Consider the following 21,285-nt stretch of genomic DNA (forward strand, 5'->3'; position numbering starts at 1 on the left):
ATGCTAATATGTGCTGTCACCCAGAAAACAAGGAGTGTCACTTGAAAGAAAAGTAGTTTCGCTCATGTAATACTTCAGTCTTGAATGACTGGTCTTGCTATGTAACCATGGTCACACAAACAGGTTTTTCAAGCTGCAGAAGCAGAGTGTAGCCATTGACTGTAAAGACCTATCGAGAGCCTTTGCAAAACAAATACAGTGCTGAAATAAACTGCTTATTTCTGCTGTAACTCTTGCCACTATATAATTAAGTCTTTCAGCAGATATGGGGACTAGAAAAATAGTAACGTGCATGGCACCTCTGGTTTGTAGGTGCAAAGTTTGGGGACTGAGGACAAGGATGAAGCAGAGATTTCATTGTTACAGTTTAACATGAGGAAAATGAAGCTGTACTGTCGGTGTGTGAGCCTCTATACTGCAGCGTATTTCAATGTCCTGTTTCTAGGTATATTCAAGCTTTTTTTCCCCTGCATTAAAGGGAAGAATCTGCAGTAGAACTTACAAATGAGTGAATTCTTTTAGTTGTCTAGGATTATCTAGGATTTAAGCGTTTGTACTAATGTGTTGGAGGCTGGAGTAATTAGTTAATCTTAGTCTAATCAAATCATTTTCTTTACAGTTCTTCATGTTACACACACACACACACTGTTGCATAATCTTACAGTTGAGTTAGAGGTTAGGGAGTGGAAAGCTATGAAGAGGGTGAATTTTATTCTTGATGTCTGAATTTAGATGAAGCAAGGGGGGGGGGGGGTTGTGCTAGCAACCAGCAAGATCTTTTGATGTAGTAGCTTTCTATCTCTTTGACAATGAGTGAAATTCCTCCCAAAATTGCTCTTTTTGTCTTTAATCAATGTGCTCCATAGAATTCTTACAGAATTTGAGTGGTCCACTGCGATGATAAGCACTTCTGTAAATGCTAAACATTAAATACTTGTCTTCAATCATTTGCAAGAATAATTGTGACAGAGACATATATTGGAGGGGTTAGAGAATAACAAGAAAGTACTTGTTGGTATTATTTTATATAAGACCCAATTCTTAGTCACTAACAGTTATCTCTAGAGAATATACCCTCCCTTGATAAGAAAAGAATAAAAGAATAATAATGTGATATTAAATTAAAAAATAAAATATTTGGTTGGGGAAATTAAAGGACTTTATTATAGTCAAATGCACAAATCCTTGCAATGTTAGAACTTGCTGCAGAGCTGATCAGGTGTGTGAAGGTGAAGTATTGGAATGGCTCAGAAACATTTGATCTCAGGACAAGCTGGATGTTTTTTATATGCAAGAGTCTGGAGAAATTAAGGCAAAGGAAAATCTCAAATGTTTAGTGAGTCACATAGAAAAATTTCAAATAAATCAACAGACCTGAACTCCTCAGCAGCAAGGAAGAGCTGGGAGTCTGAATCTTGCCCTTTGCTTCACAGGGGAGCTTTTCAATAGTGAGGAGCCACGTGGCACAGCTCATTGCATGACCAGCGAGTAAAGTTCCACTTGGTGACTCATGGGATGGGCTGAAAGAGCAGTTTGTATGGAAGGAAAGAACAGGGCCCTTTGTTATTAACCTTGCCTGTAATCTAGGGGAGGAGATATCTGAAGGGAGGGTGTCAAGAGGATGGAGCCAGGCTTCTCTCAGTGGTGCTGAGCAGTGGGACAAGGGGCAAGGAGCAGACACTGATGCACAGGAAGTTCTGCCTGAATATGGAGAAGAACTTTACTGTGCAGGTGACCATGCACTGGAGCAGGCTACCCAGAGAGGCTGTGGAACCTCCCTGACTGGAGGTATTCAGGATGCAATCCTGTGCCATGTGCTCTGGGATGACCCTGCTTGAGCAGGGAGGTTGGACCAGATGATCCACTGTGATCCCTTCCAACCTGACCCATTCTGTGAAACAAAAGAAAATAAATCTTCTCCTACCAATGGTGCCTGTCCAGCACTTCAGAGTGAAGCAGCATGGGTTTGCCTGTGGGTGCTGTAAGGTATGGGGAGCAGCTCAGCTATTTTGTCTTATGCCTCCCATGATGTGTGAGAGGCATGTGAAGGGAAGCGCTGCACATAAAGTCTGCATGCTGTGGATTTTGCACCCAGACTTAAAAGAAACAAGCTTAAAAGCAGCTGAGCATGTGGCTTCAGTAGAGACCATCCCTATTACATAGCCAAAGATCAGTAGAGTGGCTGATGAAAATGAGAAGAGACTCAGTAAGAGAGGTTACTGGGCTTCTTTTCTTACTCCTTGTAGTATTCTGGTTCAATTACTGTCTTCTCTCTGTTGGAAAAGCTTTGTGAAGCATTGCATTCCACCAAGTCTGTGTGTTGGAAGCAATATGGGGGGAAAATGTTTATTGCATCATCTCTAAAAACAAGTTTTTCTTCTTTCCAGACTAACCCCGAAGATTGGGTTCCCCTGGAGTGAAATCAGAAACATCTCTTTCAATGACAAGAAGTTTGTTATAAAGCCTATTGACAAGAAGGCACCAGTAAGTATATCTAGAAGGGACTCCTGGATACTGCATATGAACAACTGACACTGTTTCATCCCAAAATAGTCTTGGGAGAGGAGAAAGCCGCAGCTTTTCTAGGTGCAAAATAAGCATTTGTATTTAGAGCTGCTGTTTTTTTCTGTGCAGCATAAGTGAAGGGCTGATAGTGATAGCTAATGTGGAAAAAGATAAGGATTTTACAACTACAGAGTCCTTTTTTTTTTTGTAGCAAACTAGGTAACTTCATACTTAAATTTGGGATTCTTTGCTAGTTTGCTAGTTCTGTGAGTCCTCTCTGTATATCTTTCATTGCATGGAAGCTGACAGGTAGGTTTTTTTTTCATTTAAAAAAACCCAAACATCAAAAAATGTTCATTAAAAAAAGTATTTCAAATGCTACTGCAAAACCACATGGATACATATGGCTTCCCATCTATCACTGCTCACTTCCACACTACTAAGTAAAATGTGGTGTTCATTAACTTTCTTGAACACCAAGGTAAATCTCAGGGATATGACTTTGGTGGAGAACTGAAATGTAGCTACCTGTGAATGTTGCTTTTCAATACTTAAAATATGTTTTTAGAGCTATTTTAAAATAAGAAACTTAATTTGACCTCTTAAGAAACTTAATTTGACCTGTTAAGAATGTAAGGTGGAATAACTGGTATAGGTGGATGTCATTCTGTCAGTCTTGTGAAATTATTGGAGTAGTTGAGAAAGACCTCCTCTGCTCTTCCTCCACCCCAGTACTTGGCCTTGGTGGGTAAGTACAGCCCAGAGAAATAATAAGTAGCCTGGCTTTGGTAAAAGATGATGGCTTATAAATATCTCTAACAGAAAAAGATCCTCCCAGTAATTTAAAGGATACTAATGCACTGTGTGCTGCAGGGATTTCTTCCTTCCCCCAGATAAGAACCTGGGGGAGAGGAGCTTTTTTCTATGATGCTGTTAGTGAAAACCAACAAAACTCCCCAGAGATAGAAAGCTGGTCTGTCAGGCATGCTTTTCTCAATAGAAGAGCCTCTTGCATGTATTGTGCATAATTACAAAACACAGATCACAGCTTGCCACCCACTCCCAAAGAGTAAATCTGAGTTTGAAATGGAAGGCTTGCAAAAGGCCGATACAAAAAGGTGTCAGCATTGAAAATCTGAGTTGTTTCCTCCTTCTCTGTCAATTGTTATTTTCCCTCTGGCTGGTGGTATGTTTAAAGCTGTGCCTAAAAGAAGAATTTACCTGGGCACTAATTTTGAGTATTCAGGAAGTTGTCTGGGTCTTTGTGTGTGCTTGTGTCTCCTTTGAAAAAGGCAGGCCTTATAACTACAGAAAAATATTCAGTCCACCAAAGTTGTGGGTTGGAAGCTCCCTTTTAATTTGGAGGATTCTATATGCCTGTGTTTAAATTGACAGTAATGTAAGGGGTATCCTGCGGCACCTTACCCAGGATAAGCTTTTTAATTTTTGTGCTTTGTCTGCCCATATATTCCAAGATCTTCAGCACATTACCTTTAAAATATTGAGGTGCAGTTCTCCTAGTTGTGTGAGATCTGGGGTAGGCTGGGGATGAGGAAAGAAAGGGATTCTTTTATATTTGTATTTGAACATTGTGTGCCTTGATTATGGTCTTTAATGACAAATTCAAGCACCGTCCATACCCTCAGCATTTACTTCTGTGTAAGTGAGCCTCAGCACAGGACCTGTTCATCACAATGTGCACAGACTGTTTGTTTTTACAATTATTTGTCAGAAGTAGGAGATTGGATGAGCAGCTTACAATCTCAATTATCAGGATCAGATCCGTGCAACTTGGAATGGCTCCAGCAGGATTTAGAGAGCACAACACACTTCCCTGACTGCCTCTTCTGCAGCCAGTATGTGCATTAGTGAAATGCATTGGAGAAAATCAGTCTTTGTCAGCATATTCATCTCAATTCCACTTAGGGAGCTTTTAATTGCTTAGTATGACTTCTAGTTTTCCCAGAGATAGCCACAGTTGTGCTTTCGAGCTCAGGCAATTAAAAACATGATCACTGTTTCCATTCCTGGTTCCATCTCTTGCTAACAGTGAGGCAATCCATTAGAGAGTAATTCGAAGGAATGGGCACTGGTTTATGGTGCTAATGTGGGAGCTTGCCCACTATCCATGTAGTACACAGAAAAGGCACAAGGATGTTTATCCACTGTGTAAGTTTAGATTGTGTTGTAAATGTGTGTGGTTGTGGACTCAGAAATATCATCAGGCAGGTAATGAACTTAGGCCTTCCATATTCCTGCCTTAGCTGGTTTTCTTCTAGAAGAGCTAGTCTGGTTTATAATTTCTATAAAGGTCTAATTATAAGACAGATAATAAGAAATTTGGGAATGTCCTTTTTACTGAACCAGAAATTTTAGAGTATTTTGTGTTTCATTACTGCCTACAACGTGATATTCCAAATAATCTGTGTGGTTTGTGGTAAAAAAATTAGTTTTCATTTGACACTCTTGTAACAGCCTAGGTCAGTTTAACTAGGAAATGCCATGGAATGGAAAAGAATTACACTGAAAGATGTTTTGCTCTGAAAAAACAAATGTGGGGCCTTGAATGTTGATTCAGATATATCAAGAAACTCTACAAAGTCACGTTTGTAGTTTGTGCTTTGTCTTTCAGTCACAAAACTGCAAACTGAGGTCTGTTGTCCAGATGTTTACCTGTCAACCCAGAACCTTCTGCAACATCTAAAAATTTCCATTTAAAAGAGACTTCATTAATCTGGGATTTTCTCTAAAAGATGCTTTTTCTAGAAGAGTAACTTGTCAATTCTATGTAGATTTTAAATGGAGAATACAAATTACAATAGTCTTGGTTTCAGATGACATTTGTAGTCGCTGCTGCTGTGTTTAAATGGCCTTGCATGTATGCCTGGATTAGAATGAAATTAGTAGCAAAATGTTCTGTCTGCAGTTAGCTGAGAGAAGAGAAAGTGTCTGGAAGAAACTGACTGTGGTGTCTCTCTCCTAGGACTTTGTATTTTATGCCCCACGTCTGAGAATTAACAAGAGGATCCTGCAGCTCTGCATGGGCAACCATGAGCTGTACATGCGGCGCAGGAAGCCCGACACGATTGAGGTGCAGCAGATGAAAGCCCAGGCCCGGGAGGAGAAGCACCAGAAACAACTGGAAAGGTGGGCTTGGATACAGGCAGCTGAGGTGGCATGGCAGAAATAAATGACACTGAAGTGCCAGGGTTCAGCAAGCAGCTGTATCCCCTGGGCAGGGCTCAGTAATGTGGGAGAGGCTCTGAGCCATCCCAGGTTCAGGAGGAGCACGTGTGGCCCTGGAGCTCTGGAATAGGGGCAGGGACTGAGGGTGTCCTGCAGTGGGACTCTGTTACTCCTCCTGCCTGTGCCCAGTCAGCTGTCCTGGCTGCAGCCTTGAGAGCTGCAAGGAAATGTGCAAGTAAAGGCACAGCTGGCTCTGGTGTGATGATGTGCACCTGGAGAAGGGTTTTCCTGACTCTTGAGCGTTGGCATCTGATTTATGTGCTGGGCCATGGGATGGTTGGGAGCCTTCACATTTGTGTACACTGTAAAGACAGAAGGAATTGGGAGATCTCTTACAGACAAGGAAAAAGGAATAGCAATTCTACCACTGGCTGCAGGTTGTTTATGATTCAAGAAATAATGCTGCTTTTCTCCTTGTGGATTGTTTCCCTCTCAGCACTGATTGCCTCAGTGCTGTTGTTTTCACACCTCCTTGACTTGCCATATGGCAGAAGTAACAAAGTTACACCTCCTCTGCCTTGCAGTACAAGTCCTGTTTTTCCTGTGTCTAGCAGCTATTTGGTGTTCTAAATTTCTGTGGCAACCAACAAAAATACAAATGCTTTTATGAAATGGGGTATCTAAAACTGAGCAAAAATTCTGAAGAGATGACAGAACGGCCTATTTCTGTCTTCTGGCTCCTGTTTCGTGGCAGCCACTTTCCCATTGAGCTGCCTGGAGAGATTCCCAGCCAGCTTTCTTGTCTGGCAGTAGCTTGGGTCTGAAAGTGAGCTTCCAGCATGAAATATGTTTCTAACAGGAAACAACTAGAAGATGAAAAGAGAAGAAGAGAGACAATTGAGAGGGAGAAAGAGCAAATGCTAAGGGAAAAGGAGGAGCTGCTGGTGAGGCTACAAGAGTATGAAGTGAAGACTCAGAAAGCAGAGAAAGGTAAAGTACAGACCATGTATTGTGCTCCATAGAGGGGTTGTATGGGTTGCTGCCCATGTCTTGCCTAAATTTGGTGACACTGGGATCACTTGGCAAGACTTACTAATGGTTCCTCTACAGCTAAATGTATAAATGTGCATCCAAAGTATGAAAGTAGCATAAAATCTGCAGATTTTATTTGGGAACTAAAGGGTAGGAGCTCTGTGTTCCCCTGTTGCCAGGAGGATTTAAGTATCACAGCTTCTTCCAGCAATGAGCAAGAGTTCAGCCCTCAAATACTTTTCACTAACCCCTAGCAGAAAAATTACTTTGGGAACAAATCTTTCCAGTGAAATGGAAGCTTCTGTTTCAATGCACAGAAGAACACATTGGAGGCGACATCTGGTCCGTGCAGCAAACTGTCAATTAAGGGCAGCAGAGTCATGTCAATGTTACAGACTTCAGTGCAAGCATCTTGCAGAAGATTTAATTACAGTGCACATCTGACTACTTCTGAATCCAGTTACTTGGTGTATTATGCAAATAATTAATTTGAGGAGCACAATGCAGGGAGTATTACAAGCTGGAGTAAAGTCCTGTCATGACTTCTTCAGTTACCTAAGACTGAAGTTCCTTAGCTTTGACCAGAATTGTGGACTAACCACATTGATGTCTCTTTGCAGAGCTGTCAGATCAGATCCAAAGAGCCATTCAGCTGGAGGAGGAGAGGAAACGGGCCCAGGAGGAGGCAGAACGCCTGGAAGCTGACCGTTTGGCAGCTCTGCAGGCCAAGGAAGAGCTGGAGAAACAAACTATGGACCAGATGAAGAACCAGGAACAGCTGGTAAGACACAGTTATTTTGAGAACAAGATACACAGGCATGTTATTGTGCCCTTGAGTAAGGCAAAGCCATCACGTCCAGGGAAAAACAGTGCAGTGAAGTGCTGGACCATCATTGTGGCACTGGTTTCTATCATAAGCAATCTAATTTTTAGTTCTTAATTTCCTTTTCAGAATTAACAGTATTTTTTTATTGTGTTTGGGTTTTTGGCTGGGTTGGTGTTTATTTTTAGAATCCTTATAATTCCCATTTTATTTTTCAACAGGCTACAGAGCTTGCAGAGTATACAGCCAAAATAGCACTTCTTGAAGAGGCAAGGAAGCGCAAAGAGAGTGAGGTTGAAGAGTGGCAAATCAGAGTGAGTATCTGCTTTACAAGTTGCTCTAAAGTTCTATGCTTAAGCAGAGCGTACTGTGGTGCTTAGCCTGGTATGACTTCTCAAACATGTGGAGGCATACAGCAGTGAAGAAGACCAAACTTGTAATGATTGTGCAATACATCTCCAAAAACACCTTTCTTCCAACAACCCTTCGGTCAAAACTCAGAATTAAAGCCTGTATAAAAACCTAAAAATGTGATCATGGTCTTGGAGCCTTGGAGAGGAAGGGGCACATGAATTAATGATGCATGTAGTCCATGAAGTAATATGTGAAAACATTATATCAGTCAAGAGAAGATGCTGCAAATGCAGCTGTTACTGAATGACACAGAAAGAAAGGCACTTACACTCAATGACTCTGAGGAACTAAGCAGGAAAAAGAAGTCTTTTATTTACATTTCATATCTATTTATAAAATTCTAACAGTGACCATGGATTGGACAGTGAGGATACTACCTCCTGACCCTATAGGTCCTATCAAGAGTTTTATTAATTTTCTCTTTTTCCAAAGAGGAATGCAAAACATTCATTGTTTATAAGAACAGAGTGTAAAAATTTACTGAGAAACTGTAAAAATTATCTGTCAATAATCAGAAGGCAACAAGAACACAAGGGCAACATGCAGCCACACTGCAGGTATCTGTTTTGAGGAGCATGTGCTGTTGGGAGTGGCTTCCTGGTACCTGGATCAGGAGAGTTTAATAAACTGCTGCACTAAAACCAAAGACAAAACCACACAAGGCTCAGAGTGCTGGTGCTCCCAGTGCACTGTAAGACACGTGGGAGGGCAGAATCACTGCAGTAGCAGGGAAGGTGATTGCCTGGTGTGTAATTGCACTAAAAATGGCAAATTAGATTCTCAGTCTCTGTGGAACTTGTGTGTCTTCAGCCCATAGCTCTTCAAATGGAGAACAGAATGCTGTAGCTTTCCATAGAACTTTTTCTTAGGCTGTTTTATCGGAAGAATATTCTTTGTTCAGACCCCCTGCACATTACACAGGCTGATGATGATAGCATCCCTAGCAAAAAAAAAAGTTCTCTAATAGTAGAGTACCATCAGCTGCAGACATTTAATTCTCTCTTGTTTTTTGTAGTAGATTGAAAAATAATATAAGCATTTGAATGTTCATTAAGCTGACTTAAAGCAAGAAATGCATTAAAAATATTTTTCATTCTTTTCCCGAAGGCCAGAGAAGCACAGGAGGATTTGGTAAAGACCAAAGAAGAGTTACACCTGGTAATGACTGCTCCACCTCCACCCCCACCCCCTGTCTATGAGCCAGTGAATTACCACGTCCACGACAACTTGCAAGATGAGGGCTCTGAGTACTCAGCCTACAGCGCCGAGTTCTCCAGCGAGGGCATCAGGAATGACCGCAACGAGGAGTCGCGCATCACTGAGGCAGAGAAGAACGCACGAGTGCAGAGCCAGCTGAGGGTAAGGCACTGCTTGGAGGAGGCAGAGGAATAGAAACAATCAGTCCTGGACAACAGGACTTGGTTAAACACACAGAGCACAATAGTTTCTCTTTGTTTACAGTTCCTATAGGAAGTTTGAAATAAAAGCAAGGTATATAAAGATTGCTCACATTGCTCAAGCTTTGAGATTGCTTAAATCATCCATAAAGATTTTGGAGAGCCTGGGTCATATCCACATCATGGTTTTGTCCAGGCATTAACAACTGTCAGCTCTCCCCAGAGAACACGACTGACAGGAGCAGAGGGCTTCTCCCGTATAACCTGTATTTATTGTTTTCATATCGCAGGCACTGACAGATGAGCTGGCCCAGGCTCGACATAGCAACAAGATGACCCAAAACGACATCATCCACTCGGAGAACATGCGCCAGGGACGGGACAAGTACAAGACGCTGCGGCAGATCCGGCAAGGCAACACCAAGCAGAGAATCGATGAGTTTGAGGCAATGTAAAGATGCTTGGAAGAAGACAGGACTGTGGGAAAGGCAGATCTTAATGCTGTGTTCTTGTTTTGGGGTTTTTGTTGTGTTGGTTTCTTGGTTTGTTTTTTTTTCCCTGAGGAGGTGTCACTGTATGACACTTAACCAATGTTCTCTAAACCCAGAGGTGTTTGAATCTCCCTTTTATTCTGAACCTGCTGTGAAATTTGATATAGTTTAAAACTTATTGTACCACAGATCCTGGTAACTTGCTCATGCCTTTGCTTAGTGCCAAAAGGCCCTATGTCACATCTCTCTTTAAGCAAGACAAATTTTAACAGGCCACACTTCTATTTAAAGATGTTTGTCCTGTGGAGGTGCTGGATTCAGCCTGGTTTAAAAGATAAGCATCTGTGGGTGAATTTTGTGCCATATGTCTTTGTATTATTAGCTACAGTGTAAAGTTTAACAGCTGAGAAGACAGGTTGTGGAACTTAGGATTTGCAAGCACCTGTATATCCATTGTACATCCACGGACAGGGGCTTGTAGATCCTGTTTTTTCCTTGGTCTTGATGCCCATGTTTCCCCTCCCCTGCCCCCCCACACAAAAGAACTGACAACACCTCAGAACTACTTTGTGTAGAAATTAGATATTTTCTAGTTGCTGTTCTCAACTGGAGAAATTGTGCAGTGATGGCTCAGAAGTGGCATAGGGACACTGATATTCTCTTCATGTAACAAGTAGCAAATACTCCTGGAATCTAAGACACCACTGTGTTTGCATTCCAGCTTCATTACTGATCAGTTATAGTGTAGTATTTATATATATATATAAACATGCAATATGTGAATTGCAGTACTAGTTAAAGGGAAATAGTTTTGCTCTGTATATTTTGTTACTTTTCAGATTTAATAAGACTTGCATCTGTAAAAATGCCTAAACAAGACTGTAGTCTGATACAGTGCAACTGATTATTTACTATAAAGCATTATTTGTAAAGATCATTTTTTTACTTAATGAAAACTGTTATATGTACACATGATCCAATATATACAATTTTACTGCACCTATTTTTCTAACAAATTTTCTAATTTTTTTAAATGTTTGATTTAAAGTTTCAGACTCCAAAGATGAAGGGACTACTTGTTTATATCACAGTTGTATTCTCTCTAGTAGAGAGCATTTCTGTGACCATCCTTCCCCCACTCTCCCCTTTTTTCCTTGAAAATCTGTTAGAAAGTGAGATACAGTATGTTGTCACCTCTTCATTTATGATATCTATGCTGCGTTATACTTGAGTTGAATCTTGTGTGGGGTTTTGTTTTTTTTATTTGCAGCAACAACCATCTAAATAAAAGATCTGCAAAGTAACAAAGGCAATGGAGTGAAGTGTTTCTTGTATGGGGTGTATTTTGAATAAGTTGTGCTACTGCTCTTTTAGTTCCTGAGCTTAGCTTATGAGTCCCTGTGTCTTTAAATCTCAAATCATTAAAAGCCACACTGACCTAGAAAGGAAGGGGGAATAGTTGTAATAAGGACTAGAAGTATAACACAACAGCAGTAGTTACAGTTGTCCACATGCAGAAATTATAAACTTAGCTAAGCTTTTGTCATGTGCTGTACATCCTATGGATCAGGGCTGTTAATTCTGTCTTACAGTGGCAGCTGATAAGAAGGAACTTGTTGCACCCACCCTTATTCCATTGGCTGTAGTCCCACCCTGCTACTGACAGAATTTATACATTTAAGTGTCTAAGCACCATGCTATAGCACACATTTGAGAGACATGGCCACAGGCCAAAGCTTTTTAAGGTCACGTGAAATAAAGCGGCAGTGTAGATAATGCTGAAGCACAGAGGTATTAGCATTTGCAGCAAGCAGACAAAGACAAGCTGGTTTTGAATTCTGTGGCTAAAACATCAATGTAAGAGTGAAATAATGTAACTTTATTGTTGTAACAGTTATTTTCTCTGAAGCAGTCGTGATTTAAAGTACATTGTAACAGTTCTGCTAGGCCTGCAAATGGAAAGCTGCAGTGTGTCTGGCTCCTGTTGCTTTGTCAGCATGATGCATCTCAAAATGAGGCTGTCATTCCTAAAGAAACAATATTATCCTTACACTCCAGCTAGAGACACATTAAAGCACTAACACTTTTGAAGAAATAAAACATTCAGAATGTCACACATATTCAAATACATAATTCTCTTCCCAAAAAAACTGGAATAGGTGCTGTTGCAGTGTACCTTTCCCAGACTTTAAGTGTATGTACCACTTCAGTTTAAAACATTCAGTTGTGTGATAATCTCTCATGATTTAAAGTTTTCCTTATTTGAATGCAGTACAAGTAGGAAGTCCATCCATGTGTTTGGGTTGTGGAGCACTTCCTGCCATTGGAGCACTCCCTGAGAAGGAAGGTCCATAGAGTCAAAGAATTCCTCTGCAAGAAAGCAAAAGGAAAGATCAGAGTTACTTTTCACTTGGCCATATGCAACTTCTAGCTAACCCTTTCATCTACTTCTACATTCTAGTATTTTCAGCTGTTCTGTAGCTCCTAAGACACTAATTGCAATAAATGGTATTTATACTTTTGAACTACTATTTACATCCTGTTAAACCGGATCACTCTTTGAAGAGTGCAACCTGCAGCAAAGAAGTTTTTTGGCTGTATGACTAAAAGCAGAAGAGAAAGTGTGTATGCTCATAATGGCACTAAGCCTGCTCCAGTTCATTCCAGCTTTAGGACTTGGATCACTTACAAGCAGATAGGGAAATGCTGGCTAGGATAAGCAAAAAAAGTTAATGAGGAAGCCTGCATGACATTGAGTTATCACTAGTGATAATACTCCTGTATTGCAGATACTCCTGCATGCAGATACCAAAACAACATTTGACCCTTTCCTCTCAAATACTAAAACCCACGGCACTTAACTCGCTGTGAGAACAAGGGTGGGAGACTTTTGGGCAGCCTGCAAGGGACAATGCTTCCCTGCTCAACTACCAGTGAAACAGGGTCCAATTCAGTGAGCAGAGGGTTTCTCAGACATTGCTCAGCCCTGAGAAAGAAAGCTCACTCTTATGTTAGAGCCCAAAACTTCAAACATCCAACAGCCCCTTCGGAGAAGTTTCACCTCCTGTATTTCACTGATTGGATTGATTTGCAGATATAAAATAATAAGCACAGACATAAGCAAGGTTGGAGTCTATGAGATGATTCGTTCTCCTGCTTTCTTTTGATAAGAAGTTATTTTAAATAAGCCAATCCACAGAAAATAATTAAAGGAATAAGTCTTTAAAAATATGTAGAGCTCTGTGTGAGTTAGAGCCACATCATTTCTGTGCTTGTCTTTACATGGCTCTGACCCATAAAAATCACCATGCTAACAAATGGCTTTCCTGAAAATTTCCACTGACAACCTTGAACCTGCACAGACCTGAACAGAAGCACGTGCATCAGCTCTTGCATGATCAGAGCCCAAGACTGCAAGTTGCTTAGGACAGAGGCTGGGACTGCATGTGTAGGCACATGATAGCAGGTAATAAATAGCACAGTGTAATTGTTATTGCTTGGGATGAAAACTAAATGCACTTTTCCCCAAATTACCTTCAACTTCCAGTGATAAAAAACTTACTTGCACCAAGCTTGGCTCCTCCTAGGAACTGATCACTTGCGCTGAAATTTGACTTGTGCCAGACAGTCAGGTGTAGACATGATTGCTGTAGCTGAGCTGGAGTCACACCATCAAAGACAAACAAGTGTTTCCACTGTGGAGAGGCTTCTTTCTTCAGGACAGGAGACTTTTGTTTTACATCTGCTTGGTCTGGAAGGATAAGACAACTTCCCCCCCCCCAAAAAAATAGTTAGGTTACTGATTTCTCAACCAGAAAACAACATTTTTGATAACCAACTAGAGCCCTTTGGTTTGCCTTACATAGGAAAAAACGTCAGCCTCAGTGCACGGTAGAACATGGTGCTCTTGTCTTTATTTTGGGACCTGCACCTTTTCACACTAGCCTTTAGTGCAGGTGCAAATAGACTCTTGTCTGCTTTGACTCTGCTGTCACTCCTGCTGAAGGAGTCTTTGCTCCACGTGCTGCTACCTAATAGTGCCTGAAACCTGCCTTTCAGGAGATGAAGTGCTCACTCATTTCACCAAAGGTGGGTGCCACAACAGGTGAAACGGTTTTATGAGATGTAAGTTTACCCCGGTATCGTCCTTCCAGTGGCATCTGATGCCTGACAGCAAGGAAGTAAAACTATCCCACACACAAGCTACTCAGTACACCAAAGAAAAATTCAGTTCCTTCTCTTTTTCAAAATGTCGAGAACAAAGAGAATAAAAGTTTTCAGCGTATCCAGAGCTATACTTCATTCTGCAAAGGCACAGCTGAAACTGTGACAACACCCTCTTTTTCCACTCCCCTAATATCTAAGAGCACGCACTTAAACTAGTGAACTCTACATCTAATGGCATAATTAAAATCTAAAATTCAGGACCAATAGGACAGGTGGGACCCATCACTACCCTGCAAACTGCTGCTGTTGTGCACACACCCAGGTGTCACCATTACTAGGAAGTCTGATTAAGAGTGTGGGTAATGCCACTTTCCCATGCCAATCTCCTGCTGAAAACATGTTAATATGTACGTTTGCATGGAACACATGTGACAGTCTCTATTTGAAGTGTTAGGTCTCAGACATACCCTTTAACAAAGGAGTTCGGCATTCCAGCAGATCTCAGCAAGGCCAAGTTCTTGGCTCCAAGTATCATAACCTGAAGCTGGCAGTTAAGAATTCCTTGGTCTTTGTTTCCTGAAAAAGGAGCAGTTATCACATGAAATGCCCAGTTAGTTCAGCTGATAGCTTAAGATGCTGCTAAAAGTAAGTAGGGGAATGCCTAAGTGGCACTACTGAGATAAGGAGTCATAAGGCTGGCCTAGGAACATTTCAAAGATTTGAATGTTTGTACAGCGAATGATTCACACACAAAGCAAACCAAGCAGTGAGCAGCAGGCTGCTCTGTGATCCCTGTTCCAAAGACAAAGCTTTCTGTTGTGTTTGTGGAAAGCAAACACAGGGCAGTACACACAGAAGCATTTCTCTGGAACAGTCAGAAGCAGGGGAGAGAGCCAAACCCATGGTGTGATACTGCTCCACTCACAGCTCGAGGCACAGAGCAGAGACCCAAAACACAGGCGTGCACAGGGAGGAAAGACAGAAGAAAGACAGAGTTGGTAACTTTGGGGTCACTTGGAAAGGAAAAGGGAAAAAAATAGCAAAACAGTTAATTAGAGCTTCCTATTGGTCTCTACCTGCTGCTGTGGTCCTGACACAGAGAGCACTACTAGAGCTCTGAATGTCTGTACACCTCACTATGGGCTAGGGAGGTAAGGAAAAGGATTTCCTATCCCTCCCTCCCCAAGTGTTTATTTCACTGAAGGCGCTTACTCTGACATAGTACAGCAGTACTCAGTGTACTTGACAAGTTTTCATTACTAGAAACGGAGTCCTGACTATACATTTTGAACCTAACACCTTCCAAGTGAAACAATCTCCCTAAGATGAGACCACTGGAGGAACCAAGGGTGCTGGTCTGGTTTCCTTGCAGATACTTCCCTTCCAAATTTTCACATATTGGCAGTCTCTGCCTTGGACAGCAAAATTGCCTCCAGAATAACCTCTACTGGTAACATCATGACAGGTGCAAGTTTGGAAAACAGCCGGATGCATCATACATTATAGTGTACAACTTTTATTTGCATTAAAAAGAACAAATATACAAAGCTTGGAAAGGTTTCGATTTTAAATGATCTATGATATAAAACACCACAGAGCACCATTTGCTGTAGCTATTAAAAAACGCATACAGGAATGTTACATGGACACTTTGCCAGTCCTTCATTGATCTCAATTCTTTTCTAGCCAAGGAATTCATAAAATCATTTATGTTGGAAAAGACCTTTAAGACCACTAAGAGCAACTGTTAAGCACTTGTGTATGCCAAAACATTTTATACCTTCAAAGTGGAGGTTTTGATACTGGGCTGGTACCGACAGCCTTACAGACACGAGGAGCTCACCACTGTACTGGGTAAGATCATCTTCAGGCTTCTCAAGCTGAAGAAAGGGACACACAGAAGTCTGCATTACTGCAATCATTCTCACAGCTTATTCTCACACCCTTCTCACAGCTTATTTGTGTTTCCAACACATCTTGCTAATGGGCTGGATTGACAGCATTTTCCCCTCAATGATCTCATAGGGGTGATCTTTCTCATGGCTTTCACTACATCTTGCTCTTAGGTACAATTAAGAACAAAAACTTAGAGTCACCTTGGGTTTGAGCAGGTACCAGTCAAACTGCATTGAGTCCTCTTCAAAATTCCATGCTGCCAGGGGAATCACCACTTCCCCCAAAAACACCCTGTATTTGAGAGCTCCTGCATGCCACACAGAGATCTGAAGTTGCCGACTTCTCAGCTGGGAGTATTCAATCTTGTACTAGAAAGATAAACAGCATTTACAGAGCAATGCACAGGATGAATGCAGGCCCACACTCATCACCTGCTCCCAGGAAGCCCAGCCACAGCATGACTGAAGGCCTCTGGATGCAGACAGAACTATGCTGTCTGAGTGTGTTTTGCAATCTGAAAAAAACCCGACTACTTAATATATTATACATGCTGAATAATGCTCATTCAAATAGGAAACAACATTCCAGGAATACCTTGACCTGCCCTGCTAAAGTTTTTGGTTATAAATTCAAAACTTTAAATAACTCCTGGCCATTTTTGCTGGGGTTTTGGACTTTATTTTTTTATTTTTTGTTTGGGGAGTTCTAGGGGGTTTTTTTTGTTGGTTTGGTTTTTTTGGGTTTTTTTGTTCGTGTGTTTTGTTTTTATACATATACATGCATGTTCATGTTTACATACATTATATCTATCTATCTATCTATATCTATCTATATATATATATATATCTGTTTACACTCCAGAATGTGGCTGCTCTGGAAGCCCATTCAAGAAGAAGAGACCTAATGGTGGTTCTTAAATTCCCATTCTGGTCAGTGGACATCTACTTAATGCAGTCAGCAGGGGCAAGGAAGTAATTCTGCTAATGACTAATTAAAGCCTCGATCCACTTCCAAACATAGTTAGAGCCCTTTGAGACATTGCTGGGTATCTAATACACCCCCTGAGACTGGCAAAGCCAGCCCACAGGTGACCAGCACGGAAAGCTGGAGGCAATGGCACAGGCAAGGAAATCAGTACCCATATTTAGGCTGCTGAATCACAAGCTGGGTGTGGGCTCTGTGGTTGATCATCCTGAGTCACCCTGGGCTCCAGTGACTCCCAAGAGCACTTACACAGCTCTCACACATGCAGCTACCTCCAAATGCAGGTGCCTTACCCTGCAGCTCAATCCCATCCAGTTGGATCTCAGTGTCATGATGGAGTTCATCTGCAGTAGTACTTTGCACTTTTGACCATTTTTGCTGCTCTGGATAAACTAATAATTAAACTCTATTTAAATATTTGTAAGTAAACACCTTTGGAGTTTATGCATCCAGATCAGGCATGACTCTCACTCTCCTTTAATCACTTCTGCATGACTGGCATTGAAAAAGGACTATAAAATTAGGGCCAGTCATTTCAACTTCTGGCCATTTTTTCTGCCAACTTAAACCCTATAGGCAGGCTTTGGGCTGTATAAGAATCACACACATTACAAAAATCCTTTTATGTTATTATCAAACTTGAACTATGGCCTTTACAAACCTTTTTGCTTGTTTCACTCATTATTGATTCTTGATGTTCTCACACACCAAGAGTTGGAGGTAACACAAACTTTTATGTAGTTCAAGAAGCAACACAAGTTTGCCTCTTCACTAACTTTGCATCATATCTTTTCCAAGACAATGTATTACTAAAGAACTCATCATCTTATGTCCTACTGCAGCTTGCCAAAGAGCACACACAAAGAAATGGTTTGCAGTGATCTGAGTACAGAAGTGGAGCTGGGAAAGCTGGGATCAACCAAACTAATGCAGGCTCTCCCAGTTGACAGTACTCAGCTTCATATTTAATGAAGTGCCTGTGAAGTAAGAATAATGACTCCTGCTTCCTATACACAATTCTAACAAGGATACAAGAAGCAATACTGAAAGGCATTAAGGAGTTGAAATCATAGCTACTCTTCTCTGCTGGGATTATTAATGTTCGAAATTAGACAGTACAAAGAAACTGCCTGACATCAGCTGCTGAGGGAAAAGGAAGCAGACACTGTTTCAGAGATAGTGGATTTCAGTTAGCACACAGTTAACTGTACAGAGACATTTCCAGTGGCACTGACCAAAGGGGTATCACTTGGAATTTTACACAAATATCCCTTTCAACTGTTCTGCAACACACCCAACTTCTTAATGTACAAGAAAAAGCATCTATGGAAGACACTTTGCTTTTGCCACATAGTAAATCAGAGCAATACTATTAACTAAAAGTACTTTCTTGGACAAAAGCAGACTTCTCTAATGGTTTGCAATTTACTGTTGCAGTTCCAAAAGCAACTCTCTCTTATTTAGACCAAAAAACCCATAATTTAAAAAATTATTCTTTTCCTAAATTTGCCCCATCAGGTCAGTTCAGAACTTGCACAATTACCATGGAAAAGCCCACTTAGCAGCATGGAATTGCAAACCATACCTTCAGAGTCTCATCAAACTCCGGATCCACTGTGTTCTTTTTAACAGCTGTCTTCCTCTTACTCTGAGGAGATTTATCAGGAAGTAAATAAACTTTCACATACCTTGGAGATAAAGATACATAGAAAGTGATCAGAAGGGGCAGGGAGGATCGAATGAAAAAAACAGTTAGATGAGAGGGGTTTTTTTTAAATTCTTAAACAACTTTGTAAGCTCCCAAGCAATAAAATGGCAAAATATTATTTATATATTTTCTTAATAAAACCAGATAGGCTATAAGGATCCTTGTGAACCATTCAGCTAATGTGTTTCAATTCCATTGTATTCTGAATAGGAATCCTGTTGTCCTACTCTCAGCCTCTGATCAAAAAACCCCCTAAAGAAGTCACCTTGTCAGTTGTAGTGACAGTTTTATGATGAAACAAACAGCATATTATGTGCTCAAATAAAAAGAAAATAAACTCAATTAACTTTATAATCACTGCTACTTGTCCCCCAGCATTCATGAAGAAAATCTCATCTTCACAGCATCAGGTAAATTTTACAGAATAACTCATAGATCTTACAAATGCTAATTATTCTAACAGCTGCTAGAATGAAAATGGGAGATTATGTAAAGGACTCCAAATTGCCCTAACATTGATTGAAGAAAATCCAGCCAAAAAAATTCCTGGAAGCTGAGTTGGATCTATATCAAACACTAATGATTCATACCCAAAGTTTCTCAAGTGTAGGTCAAGTGAATGCTAATACTTAAATATTCCCCTTAATATCAGTTCAGTGGGCTGTACTTGTGTTATGGCTTCAAAACTGAAGAATTTCAGCAATAGAGAGTGCTTCCCATTTGTCAGGGAAAGGAGTGGCTGTTTACATAATACAAAGCATTTTAAAACTGTACTTATACATATTTCAGATATTATGATATAAATTAATTTTAAAACAGCCTCTTGATTAACTTACTGGGTAAATAAAATCAGCTGTATCTCATATCATCAGTGCAGAACTTAGATATATTCCCTATTTTTTCCAAACTGATCCGCAGGTAAAGCTACTTTTTAAAATATGCAAGTACTAGAAGATTTAGCTTCTTGTTCTATGAGCCCAGATCATTTTAATTAAAATGTAGCCAGCCAGACTTCAAAACAGCAAATAAGCTAAATAATTAATCAGGTTTTAAATGTCAATTAAAAGCCTGTTTTTCAGCAAGCATGTCAAATAAGTGTACTGTGCTTTTCCAGTTGGCTTGGAAACCAACAGAAATGTATAAATATATACCCATAGAGAACATAATGTTTTCTACACAGCACTTCCCACATTGCCTTTCAGGCTTCCTACAACTGTTTGCCTGGCTTAATTACCAGGGGACTTTGAGAACCTTGACCCACTTCTGAAGTGCTCCCAAACAGCTTCTCCACAGGCTTCCAGCAAGGCACTGCTCATCACCAAGCTTATCTTTATGAATATTCCCTGCAAGATCTGCACAAAATCCATTGTCCTTCTAGGTGAAGGGGACTGCAAGTCCACAATTCCAATGTGGGCACTCAAATGCTCAAGCACAGTGAGACAGCAGGGGCAAGAACAGGTAGTTAGGGATTCTACCTGGTGATTTTCTATCAGTGGTTAATTACTGCATGGTCAGACAGGACACTTTAGTGATAAACTGAGAAATCACCAAGGCTTAATTATCCAACCAAAATTTTCTACAGCATATTTTATGCACAGCAATATCTACTTCTTCCTCTTACAATGGTACATAATTATTAAACAGCTTTAGATTTTAAAATACATTGTAGCACCTGAAATTTTTACTTTTATCACAGAAGATGGAAACACTCAAGTAGTATAGCAACCATCCAGTGACCCACAATGGGTCAGCAGATGAATTAGAAACTGGACATCTCATGTTTCAGCCACAACTTCAGAACTAAAAACTGAACAGCTATTCCTGAGGCCCAAAGGTACTCTCCAGCAACACACACACCCAACTCCCTGCTCACAGGCAGGGAAAGAGAATTCCTAGCAGAAAATGGTAATAATGGAATAAGAACTGGTATGAAATCTATTTGTCTTGCAGTCTGTATGTGCACATGTTGGATGTTCTGAAGGTGCCAGTATGGCACACAGTCATTTAGCAATCCAGTTCACTCAGAACATGTATAAGTATTGCAAAAATTAGAATATTTTCCTTATGTTTCTTCTTCTTTACAGAAATACTTACGGGTTACACTTTTTCTTCTTCTCTTCTCCATAAGCTAGGTTCTTGCATCCCTTGATGCAAACTTCCAAGATGCAAGCTCTGAAGTTGTACTTTAAGGCAAACTCTATTTCTCCTGTGATGTTAGCCTTGCCAAAATTTCCAGACTCAGTGCAAGTGCTGCTAAGACTATACAAACTCCCCTAAGAAAAGACAAATGTCTGGTAAAAGCAGCTTCAGATCAAACAGGACAAAACATTTATTTCCCTCAATATCAGTATCTTTATAGACATCACTGTAAAGCTACTGCAAATCATGAAATTTAGGGTAATCTGTATAATACATTCCATTGCTTCCATAACATCCCTGAAAATCATGACTAATTGCAATTCTACTGCTTTCTCCTTTTCAGTAAACTTTCTAGGCTGATAAACTGCTTTAAGTAACTTCCAGATCTAAAAACTGTTTTAGTATAGAGCTGCTATGTTGCTTCCCATGAGAAAAACGGGCTACGTGTCTGAAAGGGAGTGAAAAAGCCCTCTGAAATCTAAAAACATCAAAAAAACATTGAATTAGACTGCTTTTAATACATAGCTCATAGTAGGGTACACT

At 40.5% G+C, this 21,285-nt stretch overlaps 2 protein-coding genes across 3 annotated transcripts in view; one reads left to right on the plus strand and one right to left on the minus strand.

Annotated features, from left to right (window-relative positions):
• The window catches only part of EZR (ezrin), a 37,582-nt gene extending 26,426 nt beyond the window's left edge, over positions 1-11,156 (plus strand). Inside the window, exons 7-13 of the mRNA XM_014888632.2 lie at positions 2,388-2,484; positions 5,489-5,652; positions 6,551-6,681; positions 7,344-7,504; positions 7,768-7,860; positions 9,068-9,319; positions 9,648-11,156. Of these exons, the coding sequence (XP_014744118.1) occupies positions 2,388-2,484; positions 5,489-5,652; positions 6,551-6,681; positions 7,344-7,504; positions 7,768-7,860; positions 9,068-9,319; positions 9,648-9,812 (1,063 nt within the window). The 3' untranslated portion in view covers positions 9,813-11,156. The remainder of the gene's footprint in view (positions 1-2,387; positions 2,485-5,488; positions 5,653-6,550; positions 6,682-7,343; positions 7,505-7,767; positions 7,861-9,067; positions 9,320-9,647) is intronic.
• Positions 11,157-11,706: 550 nt separating this feature from the next.
• SYTL3 (synaptotagmin like 3) overlaps positions 11,707-21,285 on the minus strand; it is a 33,190-nt gene continuing 23,611 nt past the window's right edge. For both annotated transcript variants that reach the window (XM_014888630.2, XM_088161674.1), the window contains exons 10-16: positions 20,698-20,876; positions 18,481-18,583; positions 16,112-16,279; positions 15,796-15,895; positions 14,483-14,591; positions 13,411-13,616; positions 11,707-12,218 (exon numbers count right to left, since the gene is read on the minus strand). In XM_014888630.2, the coding sequence (XP_014744116.2) occupies positions 12,088-12,218; positions 13,411-13,616; positions 14,483-14,591; positions 15,796-15,895; positions 16,112-16,279; positions 18,481-18,583; positions 20,698-20,876 (996 nt within the window). In that variant the 3' untranslated portion in view covers positions 11,707-12,087. The remainder of the gene's footprint in view (positions 12,219-13,410; positions 13,617-14,482; positions 14,592-15,795; positions 15,896-16,111; positions 16,280-18,480; positions 18,584-20,697; positions 20,877-21,285) is intronic.

The sequence above is a fragment of the Sturnus vulgaris genome, chromosome 3 (assembly GCF_052056855.1).
Source record: "Sturnus vulgaris isolate bStuVul1 chromosome 3, bStuVul1.hap1, whole genome shotgun sequence".
Classification (NCBI taxonomy): Eukaryota; Metazoa; Chordata; class Aves; order Passeriformes; family Sturnidae; genus Sturnus; species Sturnus vulgaris.